The 12275-nt window shown below is 31.6% G+C and overlaps 1 protein-coding gene across 1 annotated transcript in view; it reads right to left on the minus strand.

Moving 5' to 3' along the window:
- LOC139514125 (WD repeat-containing protein 43-like) overlaps positions 1–12275 on the minus strand; it is a 17990-nt gene continuing 5715 nt past the window's right edge. The window contains exons 7-17 of the mRNA XM_071302874.1: positions 10567–10631; positions 9883–10045; positions 9226–9312; positions 8516–8632; positions 7868–8002; positions 5336–5454; positions 4916–4979; positions 4289–4402; positions 3582–3651; positions 3289–3347; positions 1–2802 (exon numbers count right to left, since the gene is read on the minus strand). Coding sequence (XP_071158975.1) covers positions 2653–2802; positions 3289–3347; positions 3582–3651; positions 4289–4402; positions 4916–4979; positions 5336–5454; positions 7868–8002; positions 8516–8632; positions 9226–9312; positions 9883–10045; positions 10567–10631 — 1143 coding nt within the window. The 3' untranslated portion in view covers positions 1–2652. The remainder of the gene's footprint in view (positions 2803–3288; positions 3348–3581; positions 3652–4288; positions 4403–4915; positions 4980–5335; positions 5455–7867; positions 8003–8515; positions 8633–9225; positions 9313–9882; positions 10046–10566; positions 10632–12275) is intronic.

Raw genomic sequence — 12275 nt, forward strand, 5'->3', positions numbered from 1 at the left:
TTCATCTGAATATTTTTATTGACTTTTTAACTCAATATTTTAGCATGATTTATATATGTATTTTACATCATCATTAACAAAATGTACACATCAACAATAACAATAAAACTTTTATTACATACTAATTCATTCATAAAAAAATGTCTGACTATTTATAACATGATCAAGGACATGACAATTTTTATTTCATCAAAGTATGATCAGTGGCCATGATTGACTTTTATTTGCAGTCCATATATTTAAACTATACACTCAAACTTGCGCACACGGTTTAATAAATTTTTCTGGTCAGTTCAATTACAATTTTACCTGTAAATATTTTATTATTTTTTGTATATTGCAATTAATAATGCTCTGGTAATTTAACCATCAATTTACCAGTTTTCTTCTTCAGCAATTATGGTTTACATACTTTAAACATAAAAAGTCATAACAAAATAAAAATAGAATTTACTTCTTAGAAGAAAAGTGGTGAATGCTTATATTATTTTGGCTGTAAAAAAAATTAACATAGCGGCATTCAGACTATCAATTACTTATATATACAAAAAGTTAACATATACAGGATTCTCTTTGTTCAGAAGTAAAAACAAACCCAAAACAACCTATAAAAATTCTCTCCTATCTTCTAAGGGTATAAATGCCCCATTCTTATTTATTCTCCTGTCAAGAAATGAATGTTACAAATGCATATGTAGGTTTAAATCAACACAAGGTGGCCCACATATTGGTGGAATCATGTTGTTAAAGAAAATAAATAAACTGATAACTTCACTCCCCGGACGTCATTCATTCATTGGCGACGTCAGGACATGGTTAATGTGATCAAACCTAACTGAGAATGCATAGAAAAAGGTTTTTAAGGACAATGTCAATGTAACAAAAAAGAATAACTAGTCCAAATTTATGACTGAACAACACTAAAATTCTCACACATGCTATGCAAATAAATTCTTGGAATTTTTCCATATTTGAATTCTTTCACAAATAATTCTACAATAAACTGATCCAACACAAACATTTTGTAGTCCAGTATGAACTGGTGGGAGACATACTTAGTACTATACCTGCCTGAATACTAAGTACATGTATTTGACAGACAAGACACCCATAAAATTCTTTTTATAGACCTGTATATTTGTGACCACATGCATTTGTAGTCATATATACAATTCAGGTATATATTATGCACCAATAACAAGAATTATTTCAATCATCTAGCACCTTGAGAACAATAGAAAATTAACAAGTGCCAATTTACAAAGCTTACAGAAAACAAATATCCCATTCCTAATCATTAAAAATAAATGCATAAACTTATGAAACATCTTTTCCACTATCATATCTAAAGCCAGTTATAATTAATAACCATCAGAGACAAACTAAATGCATATAAAACCCCTCTCATTTTCACAGTATTGTCACCAACTATAAATATATATGGTAAATACAAGTATTTGTATTCAAACACCTATCATGAGGCAATAAACACATCAAAACTGAATTGTATTCTTTCTCCTTCATGCTGAAAACTATCTGTGTATTAATTTTTATGGAAACCAGAATTTTAAGCAAATTTCAGACTTTTAACTGTTGCTTTGACCTTGACCTTTGACTGAGTAACAACATTCAGTAAGGGTGTTCTTTATTATCATAGTTTGTACGGTAAACACTCCTTGAAACTGAATCAGCTAATGTCTTATATTTTTTTAAATGCAAATAAAGATAATTTTCAAAACACTAATAAATAGAGCAGCTAGAAGAAAATTTCATAATTACATTTCTTTAATAGAAAAATACATACAATTTACTACAATACTTCTCAAAGAACCTGATAAGAAATACTTCAAGAAACCCTTAATTCTAGATTTATGATTAATGGTAATATGCACATAATAATAGCACTTTGACAATTTAGCAAAATGATCCAAGCAAAGTGACCTTTTTATTTGTTTAAAAAATTTCATACAGACAAACTATTGTTTATAATTTGATTTAATCTTAATGTTTCTGTAATGTTTGCACAGTAGCTTACAAGTCAAAGTTCTGGAAAATGCATTTAGTTGCAGACGCTGAAACCTTTGCATTGGGAAGTATGGTTTCTGTTTGATCAGGCTGTCAAATTATATATAAATCAATTTTATGATTTTTTTTTATATCAATTTACAACCTCTTAACAAGCATATGCATACTTATCCTCCCATTATCCATGGACAAAAGACAATTTCATTTGTAAAGGGAAGCAACTCTAGACAAACACTTGTGCACCACTGAAAAATGAATTCTGAGGTAAAAACTTTACATTTTCATACCACACAAATTGGTTTTGCATTCGTAAAATATAATAAAATCCTTCTTTACCTTTAATTTAAAATTTCATTGAACAAGGTAACCCCTGAGTTCACAATTTTATATCATTCCAGGAAAAGAATGTTCTTTAAGTAAGTAATGATATCAGTCACTTTTTAATGAACGCTTCTGACTTTACAAAGAACAGTTCTGGCAGAAACATTCTATATTTAGAATAGTTATCTGCCCTTGAATACACTTCCTTTGAACATGAAGCCAGAATCTATTCCAGTTCTGTGGAGCAGAGTCAGTCAGCTTGGGAAGCCATTTGTATTGCACCATTTCATTATTGTTTCTCATTAATTATTCAGACTCCATTTCTTCATCACCATTTTCCATGGGAGAATCTTCCATTTCATCGTCATCATCAGAATTTTTCTCTTCCTCATCCCCATTCTGTTGGTCTGGTGTCTTATCACTCTCTTCAATGTCATCAAATAAATCTACATTATCCTAAAAGTATCAAATAAAAATATTTCTCAATATATCATTCATATAACAATTATTTCTTACTTGCAATGTAATTTGTATTTGTGAGTGTTCATTTCATTATATGGTTTTAAGGTATAATTTACTGTTCCTTCATGGTAACCTTTTTCTGTTGTAAAATAAATGGTAAAACTAGCACTCCACAAAAATCAAAACTTTATTGTATTGCAATTCAAGACAGAATATTTCTTGAATATTTAGAAATAAGATTTACCCAATGAAACAACTATCCACTTAAAACCAGTATATATTGAGAATGTAAAGATCTACACCATACATTAAGCTTTAATAAGCTCTACTGTTGTTTATTTTACCAAATAAAACCAGTTCCTCTAATCTGACCTGAAAGCCAGAAGAATGAGTCATACAGTTTCTTTTTATTTTCCATTTTAATCTGATGAGACAGAGTACACAACTTTACAAAGTATAACCATTGTAAACAAATCTTACCTCTGTATCTGACTGTGTTGGAGCAAAATCATCCAATCCAAAGTCTTCATCCGAAGATTCTGTAATACAAGGGAAATTATTCTTATGCTAAGTCAATAATAGGGTAAAGAAATGTTTGAACACATTATAGCAGGTATAACAATTACATTGTCCTAAATGATTATTTTTTATCAACCTTTATTAGTACTGTTTGAACCTAAGTTTTTGAGAGCAATGGATGGTTTAGTACTTAAATAAATAAGGAGCTATTTGACCAAAAGGGACTTGAATAAATAAAGCAAAATATTGTCTACCTTCTTGATACATTAATAATGGCTGTTCTAATGATTCAGTTTCTACTTCTGGTTGGTCTTGTGCTGTAACCTAAAATATATGAGGAAAAAGATCAACATTTTGAACCTTGCAATCATTTAGCTATCTGAAGTTACAAAGCATTCACTAGAAACCATGCTATTTGTAAATTATCAAATAATGAATCTGTACAGAAAAGTGCCCCCCCCCCCCAAGAATAACTTTCTATACAAAATTATACACTTGAAAAAAGTAAAAGAACAAAATTACAAAACTCAGAGTAAATTCAAAATGGAAAGTCCATAATCAAATGATACCCCTACCCCACTGTTGACTTCTAAACATCTATTAATTATTCAAATTAGGCTGGAATTTAAAATAGATTTTCAAAGACCTTACATTTTTTTACAGCTGATTGTATTGAGTGTGCAAGTAAAGGTAATATCTTTGGTTAGCATGTTTGCTAGCTGAACTGTGAAGTCATTATTAGGTAAGGTATACTACCCTCCTTTTGAAGTAGCCTAGTCCTACAGATAGATTATTTGTCAGACTAGTCTACTTTTAAAGGAGGGTAGTTTACCTTACCTATTAATGACCTCACGGTTCAGCTAGCAAACAAGCTAACAAAAGATATTACCATTTGTAGGCTTTACCTACACACTCAATGCAATCAGCTGTAAATATATATAGGTTTCTTTCCTATATTTACCTGTGATAAAACCAGGTCTAATTTTCCCTGTAAGCGAGACAGCTTGTTAAACATCATTGTTCTTGAATCCATCATCTGGTATAAGGTACTTAAATTTTCAACCATATCAGGAAACTACAAATATTAAATATACAGGAACATTAAAATTTACCAATCAACAATAAGAAAGTAGCACATTCCAATGTCCTCCGCCACAGCACATATTTTCTCCAAAGGGGCAACTACAATAATTGTCAATTATATTTATGTGGGCCATATAATTTTCCAAGAAATAAACATGGAAGATAGCTTACACTACAATTATTTTTAATATTGTTTCCATTTCCAAGGGTATTATTCCTGTAAAATCTGAGCTCATTTTTGAACTTGCTTAATATATTGCTGATATAAATTTCTTAGATAAAAATCCAAAGAAAAAAATGAATACATGAATCAGAAATAAAACTAAAAGGCTCATGAAAACTTGGATCTTTAATCTTTTAAAATCCACCCACAAATCTATATCATAAAATTCTGCTTTTACACATTTTTTTTGGTGCTGTAATTTTAAAACCCTCCTGCTCCCTCCCTCACAATTTCTTGACTAACTCCTCTTGATATTTTCTAAAGTGTCAGTATTTTACTTACTGTCATAAGATATGAAGTATGAATTGTAAGCAGTGTTTTTATCCATCTGAGAATCTTCGATGAACTGAAAAACATAAACAAATCTTATAAGAAACATAATCATACATTTTATGAAAAATATGGAAAAACATTTAAAATTCGGAAAAATTATTAAACCGAGAAAATAATAAATACAAACATAATTGCAAGTGTTAAAAGAAATTCATTGATTATTTTATTCATAAACTTTCAACAACTGAAACAGATTTTGAGCGTTAAATATTTTCTAAGACACCCTTCTATTATTGAAGACAGTATGTTGCCCTCTAGAATCTCTTGGTTATGTAATTCCTTGGGTTGCTGTCTAATTGACATTTATTATTATAATAGATAATAGTTCATGAACCAGTATGATAACTAAGATGACCAACAAGTACTTACCTTTGAGCATGGGTATGCATTCTCGATGATAATTCCTGAACCAATGGAATAATAGCCTGTATAGGTAACTTCCGCACTGTATTCTGTACAACTTTTTCTGAAGCTTGCATCAGCACATTCTAAAATTACAAGAAAACAATTGCTTAATGTACAGTGGAAAATATTTAATTGATTCTCACAAGACAAATTAACAATTAATATGCCACCTACAGACCCCGAAAAGAATTGTGGCACAAGGACTTCCTACATTACACAAAGACTTAGATTAACTTCCCTAATTCTGACAGGATTAGGTTACAGATTTAAAGATTCTCTACTTTAATAGCAAGGGCAGGGCTTTCAATAAGTTTAGAAGTAGGAGGATAAAACCAAAAAATAGGAGTCCCATCAATGCGGACGGCGAAGCCGGCCGCGGCGACGAGCTTGCTCGTCTAACCTACGGCCGGGGGTCTGGGGCCCGCTCAAGGGCCCCAGAATTTTTTTTTAAAATGGTGCAAAATCCTGCATTCTGGGAGTCTCCTGGACCCTGTTTCAGTCCTCTCAAAACATCATTTTTTTAATGAAGATAATGTAAATGTTTGATTAAAATTTGTAGCATGGTTGGATTTTCTGTAAATACAGATTACATTTATATATGCATTTGATCCAGACTTCAACTTAAAGCTTGTATTTGAAGTTGTTTGAGAATAGCAATGACATGGTGATAATATAGGGAAAGATCATATTTATTCATTAATAAAATTTTATTATACTTGATATTATGCTTGAACTTCTTGAGTTGATTTGTATTGATTTTCATTTCAGGTATAAAGAGTGAAAAACTGAAAAGTATCAATTTTTCATCTTATGTTTTACTGCCTAATATTACCAAAACTGTATGAATTCAACTCTAGTAAATTATATATAATGAGTAAAATTTGATGTACCCTAAATACTTTTTACTTGGAAGGTAAATTATAAATTATCCCAAGACTTTATGTAAATTTGTAATTTGAACTAGTCTATGATCAATTATGAACATTCACAGACAAGTCAAGGTAAACATATAAAAAAAAGAAGATGTGGCATGATTGCCAATGAAACAACTATCCACAAGAGACCAAAATGACACAGACATTAACAACTATAGGTCACTGTACAGCCTTCAACAATGAGCAAAGCCCATGGTGATAATGATTATGTCAGATGATGGATCTGCTTAATTAAAGAAAAATATAATTGATATTGATTAAAATCTTGTATTTTTAATTGGCTTAACATTGTTGTTTCTAAAAGTCAAAGTTGCTATCATCCTGAGTATTGCTACGGCAGTTAACATTCAGTTCAGTAGATACAACAGAGGCAGACAAATCCTTAACAGGATAATAAATTATATGATCCTTGACATGGGCATTGAGTGTGGGTACATCGTTGTATTGTGCATTGAAGTCAGAAGACCCTAAAGTGGCCCCAAATTTGACAGTGATGCTTTACAGATACAAAGAAAAGAAGATTGCGACACCGATTTATTTAATTTCTAATACAAAGCCAACATAGTTATAAAGGAACATGTCCATGTAGTTCACTCTATGTAATAGGATTTGAATCTAAAACAAACTTGGGATCGGTGTCCTTGCGAACACGTGGGTCAGTGGCTGTACGTTGTTTATATTGGAGTTTTTTATTTTATTTTAACATTGTGAAAATATACAGTGTTCTCCTTTGAATACTAGTAAGTTGTATTTCCATTCAATATTTATAAAGCACCTTGTTTTTGTATTTTTCTAATCCATTGACTGATGTCACTTTGTTTTCGTTTACTCATTTTCGTACACGCCTATTAATTACACCAATCGTAGGTCGTTTAAGAAAACCGGTTGTAAATCGACCAATCAGGAGTCTGTTTACGGACGGTGTTCGGGTGCCTTCTGCTGGTTTCTACTTTCAGTAGTTTTCGTCTTACTCTCCTTGTTGATAGCGATCCCAGCCTAGGCGTTCGTGACTACTCGGGTCACTTCACGTAGATAGGGAAAGTTTATAAATATCAACCACACTTTATCGGAAATCCCCTGGTTGTGTCAACAGCGTAAATTTCCCCTTCAGTCATTTTTATTGATTTTTTAATTTTACAATTTTGAGCAAAGTAGGCGGCGGATTTCCTTCAAGTAGACCACGAAAATCGCCGCCTACCGCCTTCTATTGAAAGCCCTGAAGGGTTTAAACCTTCAGGGATGAACATATTTATATCCACTAGTCAATCTTGCAGTAAGGGTTAACTATAACATTTAACTGTTTTAATTTGGCTGTACTTTAGATAAGAGCTAACCAGCTTCACAGCAATCTGTTTTCATATTTTTCATTGTTGATGTATGTGTATAAATTAATAGATATCAAATTTTGACATATTCAGCTGGATTTATAATTGAATCACATCATGTAAATAAATAGCTCATGAAAATAAGACAGTTTATAGTACTTTGTATTTCTATATTTCTTTTTCACCTGGCCTTAAAAGTCCTTTATTAAAATGACTCAAGTTCTAAAAATACTTACGTTTATTAATTTTTTATCTTGACTCTGTAATCCCTGTGTTAACAGTCTAGCCAACGTGTCGGCCTGGGGTGGTTCTCTTGTAGGGTGACTAGGATGATCTACACTGATAGCATTCAATCTTTCTTCCATACTCATCTGTAATAGAAACAGAAACAAGATTTATCTTGAGGAGTGTTTTGAAGATGATTAAATTTAAGTATAATTTGCCTACAATTATCATACTAATGGGAGAAACTGGGAAAGATTCCATATGGCACCCCCTCAGAATAAACTGAAAGGACTTATTGTGATTATAATGCAGAGTGGTGGTGCCATATGGAACTGTTACCAGAATTTGTTTCTCTTCTGACCTTAGATCAATTGTAGGCAGATATTTCTGCAAACTTGTAAATTGTATTATATCTGAGACACTATGATATGATCACCATCTTTCATTGACTTGAAAATTCATGGAAAATAAGAAAATTTTAGAGCTGTGATCAAGCACACAATGAATTATTTAAAATTTGACAGATTTTTAAGACAAGTCCAAATTCAATTGGCAATGAATTAAAGAAAACAATAAACATTCATGAAATCTTTTTTCTTGGAATTTTTGACCAGATTCCTGTTATGGACCTGGGAACAGTCATAATAGATGATACTTACATCTGTAATTGAGGGTTTCCTTTTGGACCTTCTTCCTGGTTCCTGTGAAGGACCACTGGGTGCCATAAGACCAGGTACCAACACTGTAGAATCTTTGGAAACATCTGGGGTTTGTATCTGGTTAGGGAAAAGAGAAATTATTAATATAAGTAACAGATATTATTAAAATATTTCTAGTACAATGTAAACATTAAACAAGAATGTGTCCCCAGTACACAAATGCCCCATCCGCACTATCATTTTCTATGTTAAGTGGACCGTGGGGCATAAAAAGATATAGATTAACCAACTGTATATAGATCATTTTGCATTATATTATTAAGTTTTATACAGTTGTAATAAGTTATTGTTTGCTTTTTAACAATGAAACTTTACAAATGTCCAATGACATTGGAGGTTTTAATAAGTCAAACTTGTATAAAAAGATCCCCCTTCAGACAAGAGAAAAATTACCTTATAAGAGAAGGCCTTTGAATCAAGGTTAAAAAAGCACATGTATTACTATAGCGGGTCAAGAACAGTGTTACCTGACAATTTTTTTCTAAAATGTGGGTGACCTTAAACAAAGGTTTGACTGTTGCAAAGTCTAATGGTATTAGCTCTCAATTTGTATATTTATCTTAGTCTTTCCATATATTGACTATGAGCCCAAGGTGGGTATATCCAGAAAGATGAAAGAGAAACAGAATGTTCTGTATAACATTATTTACCTTTGACAAACTTCTATCTGTTTGTAGTGAGACTTTCCTGGGATCTTCTCTGATTAAACACTGTACGGGATCAGCAGAATTATATCCCTGTAAATAAATAAATTATAGTTGATACTAGACATGTTATAGTTTTACTGATTTAGAAAAAAATAGCTAGGTCTTAAGCACATATGAAAAGGTTGATTCAGCATGAGTTTTCATTTTGCAAAAATTACGAAACTTTGTATGAATTTTTTTTCTTGTTCCTTAGATTGCACTGCAAAACTAAATGGCATGTTACATATAAAAGTGTGAATATACTTGCAATTTTAAAGGTGAATCACATGTAAAAAAAAAATTTCAGTGGAATTTGTTGTTTCCATTGTTGTACAGATCATATGTCAAGGCTTTGAACACTATGTTATCTCCTTTCAATCCTTGAAGCAAAGCTTTCACACAGGATGTGTATTTTATTAAGGTTTGAGCTGCCTAGGTGTTGTATTATCTTCTGCAATTTTATTAGTTTACTCCTTTTTAAAACATGTTCAACTGGATAAAAAATATTTCAAGTTTATTAAATACATGAATATTATAATTGGAAATTTTAAATTCACATGTGAATTATGTGAATAGAAATGAAATAGAATTAAACTAAAATTTGAGTGTGATGTTACTTACCACTCTTTCAAATGTCGGTTTAAGGAAGTTTCCATGTACAATTAGAATGTCTTGATCACAAATCTGTGCTGCCAGTATAGGTATAGGTAACGGTAAGCTGTCCTTGGCACCTGATGTTGATACTTGAAGGAGAACTTTAGGTTTTAATGGCTTTTTCAATCTCCTGAAAGAAGAGCAATAAAAACAAATTGTTCAAAATCCCTTTTATAATTATTATCATAAGCTTGCTCTTAGGAATTTCGATTTATTGATTCAGTTTTATTTACTTGAGTTTTTGTTGTATTCAAGCTTTGTAGACTGAAATTGTGTAGTTATTTTTAGCTCAAGATTATAAGGATCTGAAGAAAAAAAAATTTGGTGTGAAAGCTGACATTAACAAGAATAGTGCATGATAATACAGTCTTAAGTTTTTTTATTTTATTGTATTCAGGTATATTTTGAACCTACACAGCACAAAATTTTTATTTTACACAACATTGTATATATTTATTTTCTTCAAAAACTGGGCAACATTTTTATGATCCAGTGGGTTTTCGTGTCAAATGTTGTTTGGATTTTTTTGCAATGATGACATCCTTTCATATGCTCTGTTTAAATTATATTCACAGCTTGTGTACTAAAGGCAATTCTAAGCCCAACATTGACACTTTTCTGTTGTTGAATTAAAGTATTCCCAAGCCTTACCCATTTAATTTGTGCTCAAATATTACAACCTGGCCACTTCTTGTTACAGCACACAACATTACAACCTGAAAAAAATTATAAGTATGTATAAATTAACAAATTGGGCCTCTAATTGTCTGCCTTGTTTAAAATCAAATACTAAAATTAACGGGCATAGGCACTACAGGTAACTTTATGCATATTATAAAGGTAAAACTTGATTTTGTGATGTTTGTTTGTATCCTGCTGTTTCAATTACTCTATTAATAATTTAACCCATTCAGTTCAATATGCATTAAATAATCCAATATTTAATGATAATATAAAAAAACTAGAGGCTCTAAAGAGCCTGTGTCGCTCACCTTGGTCTATGTGAATATTAAACGAAGGAAGCAGATGGATTCATGACAAAATTGTGTTTTGGTAATGGTGATGTGTTTGTACATCTTACTTTACTGAACATTCTTGCTACTTACAATTATCTCTATCTATAATGTACTTGTCCCAGTAGTTTCAGTGGAAAATGTTAGTTAAAATTAACAAATTTTATGAAAATTGTTAAAAATTGACTATAAAGGACAATAACTCCTTAGGGGTCAATTGACCATTTCCGTCATGTTGACTTATTTGTAAAATTTTAAATTTCCTTAAAATTACCAATTCAGGGGCAGCAACCCAACAACAGGTTGTCAGATTCATCTGAAAATTTCAGGGCAGATAGATCTTGACCTGATAAACAATTTTACCCCATGTCAGATTTGCTCTAAAGGCTGCGGTTTCAGAGTTTTAAGCCAAAATCTACATTTCACCCCTATGTTCTATTTTTAGCAATGGCGGCCATCTTGGATGGTTGGCCAGGTCACGGGACACAATTTTTAAACTAGATACCCCAATGATGATTGTGGCTAAGTTTGGTTTAATTTGGCCCAGTAGTTTCAGAGGAGAAGATTTTTGTAAAAGAGAACCAAGATTTACAAAAAATGGTTAAAAATTGACTATAAAGGACAATAACTCCTAAAGAAATCAATAGACCATTTTAGTCTTGTTGACTTCTTTGTAGATCTTACTTTGCTGAACATTTTTGCTGTTTACAGTTTATCTCTATCTATAACAATATTCAAGATAATAACCAAAAACAGCAAAATGTCCTTCAAATTACCAATTCAGGGGCAGCAACCTATCAACGGGTTGTCCAATTCATCTCAAAATTTCAGGGCAGATAGATCTTGACCTGATAAACAATTTTACCCGATGTCAGATTTGCTCTAAATGCTTTGGTTTTTGAGTGATAAGCCAAAAACTGCATTTTACCCCTATGTTCTATTTTTAGCCATGGCAGCCATCTTGGTTGGTTGGCCAGGTCACCGGACACAATTTTTTAACTAGATACCCCAATGATGATTGTGGTCAAGTTTGGTTTAATTTGGCCAAGTAGTTTCAGAGGAGAAGATTTTTGTAAAAGATGACTAAGATTTACGTAAAATGGTTAAAAATTGACTATAAAGGGCAATAACTCCTAAAGGGGTCAACAGACCATTTTGGTCATGTTGACTTATTTGTAGATCTTACTTTACTGAACATTTTTGCTGTGTACAGTTTATCTCTATCTATGATAATATTCAAGATAATAACCAAAAACAGCAAAATTTCCTTAAAATTACCAATTCAGGGGCAGCAACCTATCAACGGGTTGTCCGATTCATCTCAAAATTTCAGGGCAGATAGATCTT

This window comes from Mytilus edulis, chromosome 3 (genome assembly GCF_963676685.1).
Source record: "Mytilus edulis chromosome 3, xbMytEdul2.2, whole genome shotgun sequence".
Lineage (NCBI taxonomy): Eukaryota > Metazoa > Mollusca > Bivalvia > Mytilida > Mytilidae > Mytilus > Mytilus edulis.